Source organism: Babesia bigemina, assembly GCF_000981445.1.
Source record: "Babesia bigemina genome assembly Bbig001, chromosome : V".
NCBI classification, from domain to species: domain Eukaryota; phylum Apicomplexa; class Aconoidasida; order Piroplasmida; family Babesiidae; genus Babesia; species Babesia bigemina.
The window spans coordinates 45494-66805 of NC_027220.1; the positions used below are offsets into that span (position 1 = coordinate 45494).

General features: G+C 55.3%; 7 protein-coding genes across 7 annotated transcripts; 4 read left to right on the plus strand and 3 right to left on the minus strand.

Moving 5' to 3' along the window:
- Positions 1-71: 71 nt before the first annotated feature.
- BBBOND_0404150 (ribosomal protein L2 family protein, putative) lies at positions 72-1011 on the plus strand (the record flags this gene model as incomplete). The annotated part of the gene is made up of 2 exons (XM_012914659.1): positions 72-90; positions 254-1011. The coding sequence occupies 2 exons, from the start codon at positions 72-74 to the stop codon at positions 1009-1011; spliced, it is 777 nt and encodes a 258-aa protein (XP_012770113.1).
- A 716-nt stretch (positions 1012-1727) lies between these two features.
- Positions 1728-4574, plus strand: BBBOND_0404160 (aconitate hydratase 1 family protein, putative; the record flags this gene model as incomplete). Its single annotated transcript, XM_012914660.1, has 4 exons — positions 1728-2065; positions 2103-2373; positions 2415-4356; positions 4393-4574. 4 exons carry the CDS (start codon positions 1728-1730, stop codon positions 4572-4574), a joined length of 2733 nt encoding a protein of 910 aa, XP_012770114.1.
- A 60-nt stretch (positions 4575-4634) lies between these two features.
- Positions 4635-6678, minus strand: BBBOND_0404170 (-85 kDa calcium-independent phospholipase A2; the record flags this gene model as incomplete). The annotated part of the gene is made up of 3 exons (XM_012914661.1): positions 4635-4952; positions 4990-5143; positions 5183-6678. 3 exons carry the CDS (start codon positions 6676-6678, stop codon positions 4635-4637), a joined length of 1968 nt encoding a protein of 655 aa, XP_012770115.1.
- A 332-nt stretch (positions 6679-7010) lies between these two features.
- On the plus strand, positions 7011-7633 carry BBBOND_0404180 (hypothetical protein, conserved; the record flags this gene model as incomplete). Its single annotated transcript, XM_012914662.1, has 2 exons — positions 7011-7417; positions 7456-7633. The coding sequence occupies 2 exons, from the start codon at positions 7011-7013 to the stop codon at positions 7631-7633; spliced, it is 585 nt and encodes a 194-aa protein (XP_012770116.1).
- A 76-nt stretch (positions 7634-7709) lies between these two features.
- Positions 7710-9015, minus strand: BBBOND_0404190 (hypothetical protein, conserved; the record flags this gene model as incomplete). Its single annotated transcript, XM_012914663.1, has 4 exons — positions 7710-7825; positions 7862-7949; positions 7990-8366; positions 8403-9015. 4 exons carry the CDS (start codon positions 9013-9015, stop codon positions 7710-7712), a joined length of 1194 nt encoding a protein of 397 aa, XP_012770117.1.
- A 641-nt stretch (positions 9016-9656) lies between these two features.
- Positions 9657-12041, minus strand: BBBOND_0404200 (GTP-binding protein LepA family protein, putative; the record flags this gene model as incomplete). The annotated part of the gene is made up of 7 exons (XM_012914664.1): positions 9657-9737; positions 9775-9962; positions 9998-10287; positions 10326-10975; positions 11010-11403; positions 11441-11591; positions 11630-12041. The coding sequence occupies 7 exons, from the start codon at positions 12039-12041 to the stop codon at positions 9657-9659; spliced, it is 2166 nt and encodes a 721-aa protein (XP_012770118.1).
- A 1168-nt stretch (positions 12042-13209) lies between these two features.
- On the plus strand, positions 13210-21222 carry BBBOND_0404210 (hypothetical protein; the record flags this gene model as incomplete). The annotated part of the gene is made up of 1 exon (XM_012914665.1): positions 13210-21222. The coding sequence occupies one exon, from the start codon at positions 13210-13212 to the stop codon at positions 21220-21222; it is 8013 nt and encodes a 2670-aa protein (XP_012770119.1).
- Positions 21223-21312: the final 90 nt, after the last annotated feature.

The following is a 21312-nucleotide window of genomic DNA, read 5'->3' on the forward strand; positions in this document are numbered from 1 at the left end:
CTCGGTTCGGGCGGCTCCGTGAATTTGGTCCTTTTGTCTTACGCGGTGACCCGTGCTTCGTTGGTTTCAAGATGGGTCGTATTATTAGAGGTATGTTTTCGCTGCGTGTGGTTGTGTCGCGGTCTCGGCAGTCGCGTGTCGCCGTCCCGTCTGACCCACTGTCGGTGACGACGCCCGGCGAGTTCACTGCGGAATTTGCCATTGTGATGCGTGTGCCTCACATTTGTATTCGACAGTTCTGATTGCTTTTCAGGTCAGCGTAAGGGTCGCGGCTCTGTGTTCAAGTCGCACGTGCACCTTCGCAAGGGCGCCGCCAGGCTGCGCAGGTTCGACTACGCCGAGAACCATGGGTACATCCGTGGTGTGGTGAAGGACATCATCCACGACCCCGGTCGTGGTGCTCCTATGGTGAAGATCGACTTCCGCAACGCGTACAAGTACGGCACTGACCACGAGCACATGGTGGCTGTGGAGGGCATGTACACTGGCCAGTACGTTTACTTCGGTCGCGAGGCTCGCCTTTCCATCGGCAACTGCCTTCCCGTGGGCAAGATGCCCGAGGGTACCATCATTTCGAGTTTGGAGGAGAAGCGCGGCGACCGTGGGCGCCTCGCCAAGGCGTCTGGCACCTACGCCACTGTGATCGGACACTCTGACGACGGCAAGATGACCAGGGTGCGTCTGCCCTCCGGTGCTCGTAAGAGCGTGGAATCTGCGTCTCGTGCCATTGTGGGTTTGGTGGCTGGTGGTGGTCGTATCGACAAGCCGCTGTTGAAGGCCGGTACCGCGTACTTCAAGTTCAAGGCTAAGCGCAACTGCTGGCCGCGCGTGCGTGGTGTGACGATGAACCCTGTGGACCACCCGCACGGTGGTGGTAACCACCAGCACATTGGTAAGCCCAGCACTGTGTCCCGTGGTGCTCCTCCAGGTCAGAAGGTCGGTCTCATCGCCGCGCGCAGGACTGGTCTTTTGCGTGGTGGTAAGAAGAAGAAGTTCAGGAACGAGTCTTGAGCTTGTTGCTAACTTGCTACCTAATCTGGTTATCGTTTCGGTGGTTGTGCCTTGTATGCGTTGGCCTGGCGCGCCTGCTCAAATGGCGTGAGTGTATGCACCATTATTGTGCCGTGCGGAAACAAATGTTAGCTTGATACAAGCGCTTTCGGTCTGAGGGGATGACCTCAGGTGGGTATGTAATGCAGTTAAGCGGCTTGCACTCTACCGTATTGGCTGCCGTGACAGTAACGCGATCCTTTGACAGGGTTAGCTGCTCACACGAGACCGTTGTGAGCACATACGTCGCTAACGTGTCAGTGGTCGCTGGCGATGGCGTTGTACTTGGCTATTGCAGACTGCGTGGCCACAACAGCCACTCCGCTTTACACATACGCGCTATATGGCTATATCCGCGTGCCCTAAATGTACACTAACGCTATTAGGACCCTATCGGTGGCTCTGACGAGCCTGAGTCGCTGCGGAGCTATTCGTGTCCTTCGGAGGTGTGTGGCACTGGCACGTATATTTGGCACGGATGTACTCCAACGGGAACACCGACGCTTTGATTTCATAAAGCGCCATTTTTATTGACTGAATTAGAGACTCGGACTACTCTTTATCTAGATTTGGATGCTCGCTAGCGTGCACCTTCAGTGCGGCTGCTGCCGGACGTTTGGCGGCTTCTAGGTCACGCACGACTCATATCGCTTGAGTTGAGGGGATTATTGGCGAACATGTATGCTACTCTGAGTGGCGCTTTGCGTTCAGATAGTTTCGGCGTGTCGCGCTATGTGCGCCGTCTGTCGACGATGGGTGTCAATCCGTTCGAATCGCTTCGCAAGCGTCTAGGCGTGACGCCGAAGCAGTACTTCGCGTTGCGCGAGCTGAACGACCCGCGGTTGCTGGAGCTGCCGTATTCCATCCGCATCTTGCTCGAATCTGCCGTCCGCAACTGCGATGAGTACTCGACGACCAAGGCTCACGTGGAGAGCATCCTCGGGTGGAGCGAGACCTCCACCAAGCAGACGGAGATCCCGTTCGTGCCAGCGCGCGTGCTGCTTCAGGACTTCACGTGAGTTTTTGTGTCCATTCGTGTGACATCCTTTCAGTGGCGTGCCTACGATCGTTGACCTTGCGGCGATGCGTGAGTTCGTGGCGAGCACTGGTAAGGACCCCAAATCCATCAACCCTTTGGTGCCAGTCGATCTGGTCATTGACCACTCCGTCCAGGTGGACTTCAGCCGCGACTCCGCTGCGCTCAAGCTGAACCAGGAGACCGAGATGAACAGGAACTCTGAGCGTTTCCGCTTTTTGAAGTGGGGCGCGCAGACCTTCGAGAACACGCTCATCATCCCCCCCGGCTCCGGTATCGTCCACCAGGTATGCCGCGTTTTCACCGTGTTGCCCATATGCGTTTTCAGGTGAACTTGGAATTTTTGGCTCGTTCGATTTTCGACCGGGATGGGCTGCTTTACCCCGATTCCGTGGTGGGCACCGACTCCCACACCACCATGATAAACGGTTTGGGCGTTCTCGGTTGGGGAGTTGGCGGCATCGAGGCCGAGGCCACCATGCTTGGCCAGCCCATCTCCATGGTGCTGCCCCAGGTAGTCGGTTTCGAGCTTGTGGGCAAGCCCGCGCCGGATGTGTTCTCCACCGACATTGTTTTGGCGATAACGTCTGTGCTGCGTTCCGGCGCTGGCGTGGTCGGGAAGTTCGTGGAGTTCGTCGGCGAGGGTGTGCAGCACCTGTCGCTGGCCGACCGTGCCACGATTGCCAACATGGCTCCCGAGTACGGTGCGACCATGGGTTTCTTCCCCATCGACGGGCTCACGCTCGAGTACCTGACCCAAACGGGTCGCCCGGCCGAGAAGGTCGAGCTGTTGGACATGTACGCCAGGGAGAACATGCTGCATGCCGGCGTTGGCGACAGCTCGCGCATCAAGTACTCCTCCGTGGTGCGTCTCGACTTGAGCACCTTGCGCCCATCGATTGCCGGGCCTAAACGCCCGCAGGACAACATCCTGGTCGCCAGCGTGAAGGAGAAGTTCGGCGACCTGTTGACCGCTAAGGACGGGAAGGGCTACGGTGTGGAGGGTGGTTCGCGTGCGAGCGAGTTCAGCTTCAAGGGCCGTAACTACACGCTCGACCACGGCTCTGTTGTCATTGCGAGCATCACGTCGTGCACCAACACCAGCAACCCTAGTGTGATGTTGGCTGCCGGCATGTTGGCGAAGAACGCCGTGGAGCACGGTTTGGAGGTTGCCCCCTACATCAAGACCTCCCTGTCGCCGGGTTCGAAGACGGTTACCCGCTACCTTGAGCTGAGCGGTTTGATCGAGTCGTTCGAGAAGCTGGGTTTCTACAACGCCGGCTACGGGTGCATGACGTGCATCGGGAACAGTGGCGAGCTGGACCCCGAGGTCGCCGAGTGCATCAGCGAGAACGGGTTGGTGGTGTGCTCCGTGCTCTCCGGTAACCGCAACTTCGAGGGCCGCGTGCACCCCCACACGCGTGCCAACTTCCTGGCGTCGCCTCCGTTGGTGATCGCGTACGCCCTGGCCGGCCGCATGAACATCGACCTCGTGAACGAGCCCCTGGGAGTGAGCTGCAAGACCGGCCAGCCCGTTTTCTTCCGCGACCTGCTTCCTTCTAAATCTGAGATCGCGAGCTTCGAGCAGCGCTTCCTGAAGCCGGAGCTGTTCAAGGAGGTGTACGCGAACATCACCCACGGCAGCGACGCGTGGCGCGCACTGGAGGCCCCTCGTGCCGAGCTGTACCCATGGGACCCGTCGTCCACTTACATCCACCACCCTCCGTATTTCCAGAACATGGACGCGCCTCGCGAGAGCAGCATCACCGACGCACGCGTTCTGCTGCTGCTGGGCGACTCCATCACCACCGACCACATTTCCCCCGCCGGGAACATCGCGAGAACGTCCGCTGCTGCGCAGTTCTTGCTTTCGCGCGGCGTGGAGGCCAAGGACTTCAACTCTTACGGCTCCCGTCGTGGTAACGACGAGGTGATGGTGCGCGGGACGTTCGCGAACATCCGCCTGTCGAACCTGCTGTGCCCCAACCAGGGCCCGAAGACCGTGCACCACCCGAGTGGCGAGGTGATGAGCGTGTTCGACGCGTCTGAGCGTTACCGCGCTGAGGGTACGAGTTTGGTGGTGGTTGCTGGCAAGGAGTACGGCACCGGCAGCTCGCGCGACTGGGCTGCCAAGGGCCCCGCGCTTCTGGGCGTGCGCGCCATCATCGCCGAGTCGTTCGAGCGCATCCACCGCACCAACCTGGTCGGGTGCGGCATTCTGCCGCTGCAGTTCCTTCCAGGCGAGAGCGCCTCATCGCTGGGCATCACAGGTAGGTCGCCCGTTTTTTGTTGACATTGCGTCGCAGGCCGCGAGAAGTTCACCATCGCCGACATCGACCGCGTGACCCCCGGTTGCCTCGTACGCGTGTCGTGCGACAGCGGCCTCGCCTTCGACGTGCGGTGCCGCATCGACACTGCCCTGGAGCAGCAGTACTTCGCGCACGGCGGCATTCTACAATACGTGCTTCGCCGCATCTGCGGTAACTGAGGTGTGACCGAACACAGACTAATTTTTACTATACAGTTGGGAGTAATGGCATGGGCTATTTTACTTGTTGATTATCTCGACGATGGCGTCCACGGAGCTGCTCAGATTGTTCTGTAGGTAGTCCGCCGCTGCGGCGAATGTGGTGTCCACCCACTCCTTGTCCGTCTTGCCGTGCTTGCACCCGCGGACGTAGGGCAGATGGATGCGGTGGTACTTCTCCGGGTGCTCTTCGAACAGCTGCGTCATGTGCGACTGCTCGATTTTGTCGGAGGTGGTGCCGGTGTTCAGGACTATCTGCCACGTGTTGCTGTCGCGCATCTTCACCTGCATGCCGTTTTCCCTGGTGCTTCCAAGCGACAAGAATATTTCCAGAGTTTCCTGCGAACGTGTGTTTCGGGTGCAATATTTAACTTACGTCGATAAGCGTCCGCAGCGTGTAGCCGTACAGGTCGCCGACCTCGTGCAGGGCGACGAGCGACGGGTTGACTGACACGAACTTGCCGTCGGCGAACTGCACCTCACTATCGATCTTGCAGCCTATTTCCTTGAGGTATGCGGTGGTGGGCCCCCTGCACGGACATATGAGAGGATTCATTACCGGGACTTACTTGATGTACGTCGGCATCGCGGTGGTGGCCCATCCCGCAAGCCACATGGGCGCGAGCGCCGTCTTGGCGTACGGCCCGCGCGTGTTGGTGTAGTTTCTGAACATGAACAGCTCTTGCTCCTTGTTCTTGAGTTGCGTCGAGGTGAGCATGCACAGGGGCCTGGCCTTTGAGCACATGAAGTCGGTGCCCAGTATGTCAATCCACACTTTGGCGTACTGGCTGCTGCTGAGGTGGTCGAAAATGAGTCCGTAGGCGAGCGAGTGCGGCCACTTGAACAGTTGTGACAGGATGCTCTGCCACTGTAACTTGAGTTCCTTGGCCGAGTACCCCTTGAGCAGGCAGAGCGCGAGCAGCGCTCCTGACCCCGTGGCACATATGACATCGAAGTAGTCTGCTATGTTGCACGGTTCCCCTTTGATTGCGCTGATGCGCGTCTCAAGGGTGTACAGCGTCTCCAGAACCGTGGTGCCGAGGTTCTCGCAGCTGTCCAGGGAGAGCACGCGCAGTCGCACCTTGGGCGTGATACTGAGCGGCACCGCCGAGCACCAGCCTCCGTACACGATCTTGTACAACAAGGACGGATTAAAGTTGAGCGGGTTGTGTGTGATGGAGAACTCGGCGATCGAGTCGTCGGACGCGCAGATGAGTACGATCTTCGTCGTCGCTGCGACCGTGACGGAGCCCTCGTTGGTCAGGCAGAAGCTGTCATCCCCGAATATGTCGTGCGGGACGAAGGATACCTCCGTGCCCGACTCTGGTGGCGCGTTTCCTTGGATTCTGACTTCTTCTCTTTTGCGGTTGCAGTCTATTATCTTGTATGTGAACTTAACTCTGGCCAGGTAGATATCCTGCTTCGTCTTCTTTTCTGCGGCCTTCGGATTCCTCAGGAATATGGTGTAGAACCCGCGTTTTTTCAACGGAACGTGTTCGCTATCCGTGCCATACACCGTGCCCTTGATGGTATTTTCGTCGTTCTTGGAGCTGTCATCAGAGTCCATGTAATCCGCCCACATATCATACAACACTTCGGGTCTATTTTCGCTTTCTTCCGTGTTGTCGCCCCTGTAACCGTTTGATCTGTTGGTTCTTGCGTACGCCGTGAAGGCCGTGACGATGTTCTTCTTCCAACTCGATCGCCCCTTCCTCTCCGCTTCTCCAAAGCTGTACCTCCCGAAAGGGTCGACTTCGACCGCCGCTTCATCCTCCGAGGTCGGCGGAGATACTCTGCTGTGCCTCTGGACTATTTTGGACGGCTTGTACACTATTGCCTGTGTGATGTCTGCGCGTTCCTCCTTAGCCGGCAGCCTTTGGGGACTGTCCGGCGGCGAAGACTCATTTGCACTGCACGCCGACTCGTACACTTCCTCGTATTCGCTATTGGTGTCGACGTTAGAAGACTCTCCGCTACACAAGTGGTCTACACAGTCCAGATGCCTCATGTAGAGCTTGTCGTAGAGACTGGATGTCAGTCGCTTCCTACTTACCTTAGTCACCATCGTAAGAGTTCGTTTGCAATCGAGATGCGTTTGCGTTTCCGGCAGGGTTTATAATGAGTTACTCCTCTTGGCGCTTGAGCGCCGCGCGCCGTATGAGGATCGGCCCCCATCCTTTAGGTCACGTGTCTGCATTAGGCGCCGTGGACACATCCGCCCCTGTTTACGTTCATTGTGTGCGGAATCTAGTCCAGTTGTGGCCCTAGTTCGGCGTGTACTGCCGACTTAAGCGCGTTGTGACGCGCCCATCTGACGCGCGCCCCTTTATTGGCGCGTGCGCGTTAAAGCGGTTACGGGCGCCGGCACCTACTCTATTTGTCTAACTGTGGCTGAAGATGCCTATCTTCTATCGCATCCCTCAGGCGTTCCGCCGCAGCTCCGTGGTCCGCGCCGCCTTCACGAATTGTCTGCGCGGCAATTTCGAGCCCAAAGCGTTCACTGGCTGCGCTGCGTTGCGCGCGATGTCGTCCATGTGCGCTCCCGTCTCGGAGTCGCCGGTTTACCGCGACATGATCGAGCGCGCGAAGACTGCCTACGGCGGCAGCAGCGAGGTCGACAGCGCCATGTCTGATATGCTGTCGTCGCGCCGGCTGGTGCTGTTCATGGAGGGGTCTCTGGACCACCCGAAGTCGCTGTGCGCGGGCAACCTAAGCAGGATCTTCAGTGGACTGCAGGTCACCGGTCTGTACACCGTGGACCTGCTGCGCGAGCCCGAGATTCTGGGTTTCCTCTGCACCCATCTGTGAGTGGCTTCGCCTACTTAGTCTCATGTGTTTTCAGGGGCGAGAGCGTGCGCAACGTGCTGTTCAAGGACGGCGCGCCTGCACTGGACTACGACCAGATCGTGGAGCTGTTCCAGAAGGGAACGCTGCTGCAGGCGCTTGAGGTGACGCCCAAACCATCTGAGCCTGGCGTGCACAAGCGCTTCCGCGGGCTGCTCCCCATTGCTAACTACTGAGGTAATGCATTACACAAGTTTTCAAAAGTCGCGTCGCTTCTGAGCCGCGTCTCTGTGGTTGTGCGATTCCGCCCACTCAGAAGGCCACTTGCTGATCTTGCTTGGGTTCGGGCTGCGGCGGCAGCAGGTGCATCATGAAGCCGAATCTGTATACGTTGTTCCAGTAGTCGATGCATCCGCTGACTCCGAATCCTGCAGTGTCGTGTGTCGGCAATGCGCGTCGCTTACCTGAGTAGTCCTGCGCTTGCATCGCAATGCGCCCACATGAATCGATGTTGCCCTGTACTCGCGCGTGGCGGAATAGGTACTCCCAGCCCTGCATCTTATTTGAGTGACATTGGGTTTTGGGTTCGTACCATGCGCAGCGCCGACTCCCTCGTGGCCGGCGTTACTTCCAGCTCAGTGGCGAGTGCCAGTCGCTCGTTGACGCGCCTGACGTACTGCACCCTCGCCGTGTCCGTATCCTGCATGGTGAAGTCCATGCTCTTGAAGTTGGGCTGCTTCGTCCACTGGCCTGCGCGCTGATGAGGTGGCCTGTCTGCGAGCTCACATGTGACGATGTGGTCTCCATCCACGTATCTCGCTGCGATTGCTCCTATGGATGAGCTGTTGGCGACCTTCACGGGTTTTGAGAGGTTTCGGTGCGTGCAACTCACGATGTAAGTAAGTTCCGATCCAAGCGTCAACTTCGGCATTACCTGCTGCGTGTATGCGGCGTTCAGTATCCAGGTGCCTGCACATTTTGGGGCCCATGCCAACCGTCACCAACCTTGCCATGCCGCCTTGAGTGAGGCCGTCCAACCTCGCCCCATGTAGTCGACGCCGGCCTCGTAGGCGTTGCGCGGGTCGTATTTGAGGAAGCTGTTGCCGTTGAGCTTGACTTCGATGTTGTCCCCGTGCTTCGCGAACGCCCTGGCCGTGATTATGCCGTCAAGGCCGATTTTGGCCAAGGCGAGGAGGTTGCCGTCTGGGCTCGCATAGTTCGCGCCTATCTGGTAGAGGTACCCAACATCGCTCATGACTGTCCCCAGGAATAGGGAATGGCTGGCCTGGATGTTGTCCGTGATCTGCCTGTCCGCCTCCAGTCTGAACCCGTCGTAGTTGTCCTGCGTCATAACGTTCTTGAACTCTCTGGCCAGGTTTTCGAATACGAGCAGGTCGTATGGCGAGGGCGCCGGAGGCTGTTCCGGCGTGGACGGCTGCTCGTCACAGTGTGCCGTCCTGGACAGCATCATGAAGTGCGAGGGGAGCAGAGCCGAGGCGATCGTCCTTGATGCGTTCACCCTTTTCTTCCACGAGGCGAGCGCCGCTGTGCAGTACCTGTTAGCGGCGGTGAAGTACCCGGAGTCTGCGCGGCAGGTGGCTGCTACAGGTTGCCTCATATCAGCCGCGCCTCTCCTGCCTTTGTCGTCAGGGGTCACCCGGGGCAGAAGCGCCCCGCACCTTCCGCCAAACACGCGTAGGAAGCTCATGGCGCCAGGTTGTGACAGTCAGCTCACGCCTGCGGTACGAGCAGCTGTATTAGCCTTGGAAGTTTCGTGTAGCCCGTTTCGGCTTTGACCTCGGGGAGATGCGTCCCGAGCAGCTACGATCGGTGTAGAGGCTTCCTCTCGGAATCTTCTGAGCTCCGTTGGTCAGATTCCTAGGCCACTGAATAAATAGGTAGCTGATTAGCTTTGTATGCGTCGCTTTGGTCTCGCGGCGATGGCTGATCTCCCCATCTGCCGCCGGTCGTCAACACCGCGTCACCCCCCGCATATCAATAGGAAGGAAGCTACACAGCGGCTTATTCGCGATTTACAGATGTGTGTAGAACGGATGTGTACGTTTACCGCTTGCGATTGCCCGTTGCAAATTGCCACTTGGTTTTCGGCAATCAGCGACAATTGTGCGCGCAATTCCTGGCTATTTAGCGCACTATTCGCGCGTATAACGTCGCACACTGACATCGTAACCGGTGTAGCACACCACTATAGGCTTCACGTAAGTGATTTACGATATTGACACGTGTCGTGGCATGCGGTCATCTCAGCGCCTTCAATACCGCCTTGTAGGCGTCGATTGGGATCGACACGTTTCCGACCTCTGCCATGAACTTCTTGCCCTGCGACAATCGGTGTATCTCGAACTGCGCAGCCTACCTTGGCCTGGTTGTCTAGCAATTTCTTCTTGCGTGAGGGGTCCCCGCCGCTGCACCTTTCCGTGACGTTTTTGCGCATGGCCGGTATGCTGACGGACGCTATGACCCGTTTCCCTATCGCCGCTTGTAGGTGTATTTTGAACTGCTTGGGCGGTATCACTTCGCGGAGCGTTTCCACCAGCAGTTTGCCTGTGGTCGGTGAGGTGCCTTTCCGTGTGGCCAACCTGAATCGTAAGCCTTGTCCTTGGCGACGATCATCGCCAGCCCCGGGGCCTCCTCTCCGTTGATGATCACCCGTATCTTGCAGAGGTCGATTGCGCGGTAGAAGGCGCCCTCGTAGTCGAACGAGCCGAAGCCGTTGGTGATGGACTTGAGGTTGTCGAAGAAGGTTGATATGATCTCGATCATGGGTACGGCATACTCGAGCACAACGGACTTGCCTCCGGCGAATTCGTTTTTGGTCTTGAACTCAGCTCGCATCTGGTGCAGGAGGCTCATGACCTTGCGTTGGCAGCTGGGCAGTTGTTAGTGCATCGGGCGTTGTGAACCTACTCTCCGGGTACCCTCACGGTGACGTTGGTCCAGGGCTCCTCCGCGAGCTTCACCAGGCCGTCATCAGGCCAGTGTGCTGCATCGCTGACGACCACCTGCTTGCCGTTTTTGAGGTGGCATCGGTATGGCACCGACGGTGAGGTGACCACGACGCCGACGTCGTGCTCGCGCTGGAGGCGCTGCACGGTGACGTCGAGGTGCAGCAACCCGTTGAATCCGCACATGAACCCGTGCCCCGCTATGCTGGACTCGCTGGCTTCAAAAACAAGCGAGTGGTCGTTCAGCTTGAGCTTGTCCAGCGCTGCGCTGAGCTGCAGGTAGTCCGTGCCGTCGCAGGGGTAGAGCCCGGCGAACACGGAGGGCTTCGCCGCCTCGAAGGCCACTATGGGCTCGACATCTCCACTTTTGGCGGCTGCCTTGAGGACGACAGTGTCTCCCACCGCCACCCTGCTGGGGTCCTTGGTGTTGCAGCAGAACCAGCCCACCTCCCCCGACCTGCAAGCAGTGTCCGGTAGAATGCGCTGTCCCCACCTGAGTGTCTCGCGTTCCCGCAGGTCTGGCATCATTACGCCTACAGCAGTGACCTTCGCCTCCAGTTCGTGCCCCAGGAATACCACCTCGTCCAGTTTTTTGACGCTCCCGTCGACGACCTGCCACCGTTGTGGCGCTTACATGTTCACCTACCCTCACGTAGCTGACCACGCCCCGGTGCGGGTCGTACTGGCTGTCGAACACGAGCGCTCTGAAGGGCTTTTCCGTGTCGATTTTCGGCGGCGGCACCCGCTCTACTACCGCATCGAGGATATCCGTGATCCCGAACCCCTCCTTCGCGGAGGCCATGAGTATCTCGTCCTCTGTGAAATTGAAGAGCGACTTGAGGTCCGACGCGGTCGCATCGTAGTCGCAGAACTCTACGTCGATTTTGTTGACGATGGGTATGAGCTTGAGCCCCTTTTCTATTGCGATCATGGACGTGGTGACCGTCTGCGCTTGTATGCCCTTGGTGCCGTCAACGACGAGCAAGGCGCCCTCGCACGCCGCGATTGACCTCCTGGCTTCATGGTTGAAGTCGATGTGCCTGCGTGACGTGGTCGCGCGTCCTACATCGCCCTTACCCCGGCGTGTCGATGAGGTTGAGCTTGTACGTCTTCCCGTCCTTGGGGTAGGTGTAGTTGATGAGCGCGCTCTGGAGCTTGATCGTGATTCCGCGCTCGCGCTCGAGCTCCATGTTGTCGAGGTACTGGTCCTGTATTTCGTGCGGCTGCACTGCGGCGCATGTGGACAAGTGCACGGCGCTCACTCACCCGCCTTGGTTAGCTCCAGGAATCTGTCCGCGAGCGTGGACTTGCCGTGGTCAACATGGGCTATGATGCAGAAATTGCGCATGCGGCTGCCGCAGTACTCCTCCTCCGGCGCCTGGTCCTCAAGTTGGTCCGCCTCGTGAGTTGCATCGGGATCGTCCGTGCCGCCTTCCGCGGTCGCGGCGTAAAGCACGGCCCGCCGACCGTACAAGCCGCTGACGGCCCTCCGAGGGGGCGCAAACGGCGCAAACCCACTGAGGGTGAACGCCGGCCCGATGTCATTGCGATAAGAGATACCGTTCGTCCCTGTATTTTGGGCGAAGGCTGCGATGGTGAGGTTACGGTGGAACGATGCGGCGGCAGCCCAGCCCAGGCACACGAGCATGCCCAGGCCGACCACGGCACCCACGGTCATCAATCACTAGGCGTATGCTACCGGCTGCCGCCTATACGGTTGCTCGGACGTGCTGCGAGTGACCGCCGCATGACTCTGGGCTCAGCGTTGCAGTCAATACACGCGGTAAGACAGGATACATACACCGTAAATCCGCGTCATGGACGCTGGTTTGAATAAAGTAGCGCCACCGGCAATGCGGTCAGTGTGGCGGCTAATCGACTCCCGGATTGCCGGCCGGACTCGGCGCGCGCTCTGTGGGCTGCGGCTGCCACAGCCGTCTGTGTATAATTCAGGTTTCCAACTTATACAGTTATACGCGACGGCTGCGGCACACTGGCGGCCGATTTGCAGCATTCGGCTGCTTGTTAGCACGACCGAATGTGTGTCTACGAAAGCGAACTCTATGGCAATGTAGCAAAACGCCACACTATGCACTGAATGTATAGGTTTGGTAGACTGTATGTGTGCTTTTGAGCATCGATTGCCGCTGAACGGTCATGTTGTGGCTCGCCATGTGTGTCGTGTGTGTAACGTACACATCTGTGCGGCTTGTGATTCCTGCTGCCGATCAGTGGCCGTTGTCGGCACTGGCGCGTCTTTACACCGGTCATATTATGTCAAACTGTGTTTGACAGCAGCATCTGGGTTTCCGTGAGACCACTCACGCCGCTCTCACCTACCCAGAAAGGAGATGTTTGGGCTGGGCATCAACATTTGATCACAGCATCGCCGTTACTGCTAATTTGCACACCGCGATGACCGCACGCCCATAGGCGTCAAATCGACCGCCATTCTCGTCTGTGTATCACAGCATCTACGAATCGCGCATGATGAAGGCGTTTTGGGCGTCCTTAGCGCAGTTTGCAGCGCTCACCCTGCTGCTATGGCAGGTTGAATGCTTGAGGGTAAGTTATAGCTCGATGTGTTGCGTGCACCCGTTCCATGATGTTTGCCGCTCCACTCATTTTGTTGCAGAGCCCGAGTACACCTGGGGGTAAGGATTTAGCCATTCCGCACGCTACCGCCACGCGTAGGGACGCAACTAATCTCTGTTGCAGGTGTACCTGTCGAAGAAGGGGATGATGAATTGCCCGTGTTCGACTTGACGGTTCCGGTGATTGAGGCTCCGCCGCAGAATTACCGTCCGATAGAATTCTTCTACCCCGACACTCTGTTGGGCACTTTGATGCGTGGCTATTGCAACAAGGATTCGGATATAGGAGCTCAGTTTGCGTGCAACCCGGACTCAAAGACATGCAAGTGCTACAGCGGGAAGCAGGTTGCTCCAGACTCGATTTTGTGGCAGGACCAAAAGAAAGTGGCCTTCAAGCACACGTTGTTAGGAGTGCCATACAAGCTTAGGAGCAATTTAATGAAGTACAACATGTTGTCGCTGCGTAGCTTGGGCCGTGTTCCGAATATGAATTATCCACAGTTTGCTTTAGAGACCGCTGATGGAACGCCTGTATCGGAAGATACGGTTCGTAAGACTGTGCAGGATTACAAGTCTACTGCGATGCGTGGCCAGAGTAAAACGAAGATAGGCGACGTTCTCAAAGCGTATATGCATGATCCTGTGTGTACGCTGAGATCCAGCGTGTACTTCCTGCATGGTGCACCGCCCACGTCGTCACACGAGGGCGCCAAGCCCTATGACCTGTTAAACCAACGGCTGCATGACATGGAATCTGCTGCGAAAGCCTACGGTAAAAGCGGCAGCCCCGGTGCAAGTGCTTTGGGAGGTCAAGGTCCCACTGGGCCGTCCCTTCTTGATCTTATACCTCGATACGAGCTTTCAAGATCCCTTAGAAAGAGACGAAGGTATCTTGGTGTCAACAATGGACAAACACGTGTTCTGGACGATAGGTTTTATGTGAAACTCATGGGGGATAAGGATGTTTCCGATGTAGGTTCAACTGTTACGGACCCTAATAAGGATGCTAACAAGACAGCATTATATAAGCGTTACGCCACCGGTGCGGATGAGTTCCCTCCTGCAGAGGAATTGGGTTTGGGGCGTAGGGTGAAGTGGAGCACTGTAACCCCTGATAACCGCCCGGACGCAAAATACGACCGCATTGATCGCTGCTACTTCCACGATATCCTCAAAGAGAGGCACGACATAGACCTCGGTATAGAAGGATGCGTATCTCAGGTGTCCTCACGTTGCAACCATACCCCAGACGGCCTTTTATGCCACCCGTTCGTTCAAACTAGGTTCTACGCGCCTTTGAGGAAGCAGTTTTACCTGGATATTGAGCACTTCACGTTTTCCGCGGCATTCGGCGTCTATTTGGGCCCTGAAAAGGTGCTCTGTGGATCGCCGGCGTCGATAAAGAACGGCGTGCACTACATGTACAACCCTGAGAGATCCGGTTTGCCCATCCTTGAGGAGTTTACGATGGACGACCAGCGGTTTTTCAAAGTGGGCCCGTTCCAGGCTGTGGAGAAGTCGGGCAAGTACAAGATCTGCGCTTGTGTTAGCAGCCACGGCGAGGACGATGTGAAGACCTGCTTGCAATTCTCCGAATACACTAGTGTGCTAGGTCAAGTGATTTTCTCTACAAGTTCGCTTACCCTGGTATCGTCGAACGTCGCGGCGGGCAGCAATGGCGAGGCAGATTTACGCAACAAAGTCGGGCTGCTTGTCGACGCTGAGTCGAACTTCGAGAGCTGCGCTTCACTGTTCGACGCGTACAAGGTTGACTGGACGGTGCCCTCTGTGACGAAGCTTCCTAGTTATAATCGCTACATGCGCGTGATTCGATCGGATGGTTCGGCATCTACCGCAATCCATTTTCCGAAGCCAGGAAAGTATCGCTTATGCTTGATCAACAATAATACTGGTGAAGTGGTGGAGCATTACAAATCTTTCATCATGGAAGGTATCCGTGACGATGCCAGCGCTGTGATCTACCGTGATTCGTCTGGCCGGTTGGCAGGCAGCTCTTTGATATTTGAACGATACGGCGAGGAACCTTCGGATCGCGGGTTCTTTTATCTTGCAGACTCCGAAACGGATTGCACTGCGAAGGTCGTGGGTCGCTGGTCGGGCGCCATGCATCCCTACTACACTAGTAACAGCAATAAAATCCCGGCTCGTTGGGTAGTACGCGATCTGCAGGTTGATTTGGGGGAATCAACGCCGCGTCCGAATTACGCCATCTGTGTAAAGTATCCTAGAAATTCGAAGGCACTCCGGATCGGTTCCGCTCGCGTGCAGAACCATGTCGATGTGGACGAGAGATTTTTAATTGGCACGCCGTACCACGTGAAGAACATACCGGATGATATATACAATTACCAGCTGGGCAGGGATTCCGACTTTGTCTTCACCTTGCTGACCGCATTGTCCTTTAAAGACAAACCAAAATATAAAGAATTCAGCGAGGCGTTTAAGGGCAACGGCAAGTACTACCACGGCATTTTGGGCAATTCGCGTTCCCTTATGCTGCACTGCCGTGTATACACCAAAAACGATCTCATCACGCTGTGGCTGATGTCTGACGAGGATCCCACTCTTTATCCGCTCTTCACCGTTGTTTACGCACGCCCACGTTCGGTGGTGGTGGGTCAAACGGGTGGTAAATTGTACATTTATGTCTTGACGGACACTACGCTGGCAAGGCATTTGCTCACCGACCTGTATCAACCCCACAAAACCCGTAAAACGCTGGCCGAACTAACGCATGGCGGCAGTATACTTCATATGGATGTTATACAGTTGCCGACGAAAACGATGCTAGTGGCTGTGGATGCGAAGTATAGCCGTTTGTTACTTTACGACGAAACTTTAGCACAGCGTACCGAGTTTTTGGGGGCATCAACGGGTCATATTATCACTCCTGGAAAGATATCCTGTGTTAAAGACACGAATGAACAGGGTTGGACGAGCTGTTTTGTCGCCACCGCAATACCTAACGAGCTGCTTCACCTTTCTATTTGCAAGGATACATATGCGATCAAAATTTTGAGCCGTTACAAGTCCGGCATGTCGGTTGATGATCTGGATCCCAAGATGGGGTCCATCGCGTCGTTGTTCGCTACGATCTATGAGGATGACAAAAATAAGCACCTGGTGATATTTGCTTTGCGTGAGGACGGTGAACACGGAGGTCTGTACAAGACCGCGAGCGACTCAAGCGTGATATCGTTCGTCTCTCCTCTCACGAACGTGGGTCACGGTGCATTCATGCGGGGCATCTACCCCGTTTTCAATGACGAGACCAACCGCAGTGCCATGGTGCTTTGCGAGATCTATCCGAAGGATGTAATTGACTCTACCATGGAATTAGAGAAGGTTTTCGAACGTACCGGGGACTATGACTCCTCTCGCTTCCGCCTTACGTGGGCTCCTTATACTGAGATCGTTCACGTGCCGGAGCTGAGTTACAAGGTGGATCCTCATATGACCATCGGCACGTCCTACCATTTCACTCCTCTGCTTGGCCCCATCCCCGATCGGTTCCCATTGGCGATTCAATGGCTGTTGGACCCCAAGCAAAACGTTGACAAAGCTATTTTTGAAGAGGTGGCCAAAATCAGCGACAGTGGAGCGTTAACTATCATGTCAAAACGTCCTTTCAATGGCCGTTTTGACGTTGTAAGGCGTATTTTGTGGTCAACGTCGACTGCGACCATCGAGGTCGACTTCTTATGCCCTGACGGCACGTATTATGATGGCACGGCATGCAAAGAGTGCCCCCTGGGTACCTATAATGCCCTTAAACTTGTCCAGGAGGATCGCACCCTCATTTCACGTTGCAAATCCTGCCCTCGTTTCGAGACCACTGCCACAGTGGGTGCGTTGTCGGCGGATGAGTGCAAGTGTATACACGGTTATGCGGTTAGCGATTTGTCTTCGGGTGGTTCGCGTTGCAAGCCGTGTTCTGGCACTTCATACAAATCCATATTTGGTGATGAGCAGTGCCTGCCGACGTGTGGTAAGAACATGTTTTCCAGGACTGCGGCGAACGCATCTCAGGTGGATGTGTTCTGCCGTTGTTACCCCGGGTACTACCTAAACCGCAGTAGGAATTCGGCGGGCGGTTGTCTACCGTGTGAGAAAGGGTATTATTGTGTGGGAGGTTACAAAGCTAAGCAGAAGAAGTGCCCGATATACACCACGACCACCATCACTGCGGCGAAGAGCCTCTCCGACTGTGTCTGCATGGCTGGTTACGAGCCTGCTAACAGCAGCCGCTTGTCGATCGAAGGCACGTACGAGAACAAGCTGTATAAGCTGATATCGTCCAAATACCACACCACAGGCAATGACATCATGGTGTGTGTCCCATGCGGTTACACCAAGTACAAGGAGACCCCCGGGCCTCACGCGTGTACGTCGTGTCCTGGCAGAACTCACGCCGCGTCTACCACCAACACGAATCAAGACCAGTGCAATCGCTGTCCACCGGGCTACTACGAGACCAATGACCCATCGTATCCGTGCGATGTTTGCAGCCCCAATCACATCTGCGTGGGTTCTGACCCAATGGACCCTGCGCTGATGCTGTACAGCGGTAAGCGTATTAAGTGTGACAAGAACTCTGTGACTCTCGTGCCATTTGAGGAAAACGTGCACCTCGCCAGCTGTCTGTGCGACAAGGGCTACATGGCTCGTACGCGTACCGGTATTGTGAAGTGCGAGGCGGTTCCCAAGAACACATACAAGGATGTGGTAGGAAATGTCGGTCCAACTAACTGTCCGCCCGGGTCCTACACGTTGAAAATCGGCGCAACTGACGTCTCCGAATGTGTCTGCAAGAGGGGCATGTTCTTCGACAAGGACAACAAGCGGTGCACGGTTTGCCCCGTCGGTATGTACTGCCTTGGTGGCCGTTTACCAAACGGCGAGCACATGTTGCCCATGATGTGCACAGACGGCAACGCGGTCACTAAAGATGGCGGAGCCACGAGCCCCGGTGAATGTCTGTGCAAGCCTGGCTTTTACTTACGGCAAGATGGTCGCGGTGGGTGTGTTGAGTGCCCCGAAAACACGTACAAATCATTCATTTCGAATGAAAGCTGCAGTCAGTGCCCCAAGAATTCTTTGACCTACGGGCAGGTTGGAGCCACATCCAAGGATCAATGCATTTGCGCCCCTGGATATTATTTTAGCGGCACATGTAGAGCATGCGGCTTTCCTGATAAATATTGCCCCGGAGGTATCATCAGTAAGCACGACGATGATACGGGAAAAGACATATATGAAACAAGTGCTCCCGTAGACTGCCCACCGCATACTGAAATCCCACCAGGTGTTGACACGGCAGATAGTGTGGACTTTTGCAAGTGTGGCAAAGGGTACGCATTTGCAAAACATAGTGACAATTCACAAACAAAAACTTGCGTCCCTTGCCCACCTGGCTCATACAAGGGTTCCGTTATGGATTCGAGTTGCAACGGGTTGTGTACCCAGAACGCCACCAGCCTACCGGGCGCGTTCAGCCCGAGCCAGTGCTTCTGCCAAAAAGGGTACTACTACCTGGCGGGTGGCATATGCGCGCCGTGCGTGGAAGGCGCCAGGTGCGACGGAGGCCTGGTAGACACGGGAGGGCAGGCATACAAGCGCAGCATCGTCAGGCACAACGACCACGTGAAGCCCGTGCCCATCGAGGGTTACTACCTCGACAAGATCAACCTGGAGCTCCGCAAACCGGACGATTGGCGGTTCATCGAGTGCCCTATCAAGGGTGCGTGCCTGGGTGAGAAGGGCTGCTCGGAGTCGATGACCGCGTACCTGTGTGCTGAATGCAGGACGGGGTACACCAACAACTTCAAGAAGGGTGCTCTATGCAGCAAGTGCCCATCCACGCTATCCAATGTTCTGCTGACCATCGCGTGGTACCTGACTCTTCTGTTGGTGAACATCGTGATGGCATGCCTGAACGTTAGCGCGGGTTTCAACCGTAGGTCCATCCACTCCGTCGTCATCAAGATTGCTCTGAACTACGGTGTCTGTATGTCGGTCCTGAATGTCATCAACTTCAGCGATTTGGCGTTGCCCGAGGAATTGAAGTCTACAACTATTCAATGGATTCGCATGTTGTACCGTGAAACCAAGACGTATTACACGTCCATCGACTGCTTGCTTCAACAATGGTTTGGAATGAAGCACGCTGACGCCTTCTTTTACAACATGCTTTTCATTGCATGTCTACCAGTCATTTTGTTGTTCGTCGTCACTGTGCTGATGTGTATCATTCTGGAACTTTTCAAGTTGACACGCGGTTCTACTATGCGTTCCAAGTTGGCGCTACTCTACCAATCCAAAGTACAGGGAATGAACTATTTGTATGATCGTTTGGTTGAAGAGTATGCCAATGAGCGTCTGTTTCTGATTTTCCGTTATATCCCGCTTCCTGGTGAGACACGGTGGGTACGTTTCAAGCATTTCCTGGAGGACATGATTCCGATTTACGTCACTGTGCTTTTCTCACTGCACGGTAACACAACCAGTCATATGCTTAGTCTTCTAGACTGTACCTACATCAACTTGGGGCAGTCTATTCCTAGCAAGTACGTTCTGCGACCGGCGATGAGCATTAAGTGCTCCTTGGATCCGGACGAGGGCTACATTCCGTATTTGCTTTTGGGTTTGGGTGGTTTGATATTTTGGGGGTTCGGTATTCCCTTGTTTTCGTACATTGTGTTGTTGATGAACCGTAGGAACCTTTACGCACCTGATGTCCGTATGAAATATGGTTTCTTGCACAATGGTTATCAGCAAGGATATTGGTTCTGGGAAGCTATTGTGTTCACACGTAAAAGCCTCGTTTTGGTTATTGGCAGCATTGTGATCGTGCCGTCGCAGAACGCCAGTGGATCGCGTATATGGATGGCTCTCGCCGTTGCCGTGTTTTTCCTTATTATCCAGCTCATCTACAAACCTTTTGACGAGCGGGACTACTTCGTTCTCGGAAGGCTGGAGAGTCACAGCATGATTTCGTGGACAGCGAGTTTGCTTGCGGTTTATCTGATGTGTTACATAAGATTGCAGCCCACAGTGGTTACCATAGTTTGCGCGTTCCTGTTCGTGAACTCGTGTTACTTTTTCTGTGTTGTGATTACGAGTTCGGTGCGTGCGTTACTTACAACTCTGCGACACAAGCGTGATAGGACTCTCTTCAGGAAGCTGCGTTGGATCGTTAGTGTATTGCTATACTTTGAGGCTCGTAGATCTTTGCGTGAGCCTCAAATCCATTACAACCAACGCATTGGTCAGCTGCAACTGAAGTCATGCACCAAGAGGGGTAAATGGTGTGGCCTCAGGGGTCCGAAGCTGACGGCCTTGGAGCGTTACTACTTCGTGAACATTGTGACGGAGATATACCGCATCGTTATTTGTCACTTGAAGTTAGACGTAATGCCCAAGTTGTTGATCGAATTCCTCATTCGTTTATCTCTTTCGTTCACACGTTTGGAGGAGAAAATGTCTAAGAAGGAGCTTTTCCAGGATCTCAAAGATGGCGACTTATCAACGCTGGTGGCTTGGGCGGCTGAAAAGGAGTCACGTAAACCAAACAGGATCTTGAGGTGGGACACCGATGAGGGCGGTGTGAACATTCCCGAAATGTTGTTGAATGACAAGAACCTCACTGAGCAGGTTGGACTGCGTCGCGAAGAGTTGCAGGAGATTATGGACTGTCTATTCGATGACAACGTGCTTGAGGGAAGCACCAAGCTACCTGACTTCTACCACTCCATTACCCGTATTTGGATTATGGATATTAATATGCTGACGTTCTTGTTCAGCGTATACAAGCATGTGAAGTACCAGCGCGACAAAGAGCGTCTTGCTGTGATGGATAAATCGAACGCCAAACTCCGTGCGATGAGGAATAATTTGCAAGCCCTCGCTGAAGGAGAGAAAGAACTCGAGGAGTTCGCGAACGCCGAACACGTTGCGCAAATGGAAGAAGAGTTGAAACGGAAGGAATCCAAGAAAGAGCGACTGCTTGAGGAGCTCAAGGAAATGCAAACAAGCCCTGACAGCTATACCCCTGCAGAAATGGGTGGTGACGAGGGCAATTTGGATGAGGTGATGAGAGATATGGGTTTCACCGTGAAGGGTGCTTTAGAAAAATACGTCATTGGTGCAGTATCTTCCAGCGAGTCAGATACTGATGATGAAAGTGATTCTGATTCAGAAGGTGAAACTACATCTGATTCGGACTCTTCAACCGACGAAGAGTAACTTATAGCAACCTATGTAGTGTAATAGTATTATTATTTTTATAGATGTGTTGGTACACTCCCTGCACAGTGAGTGCACGTGGTTACATTT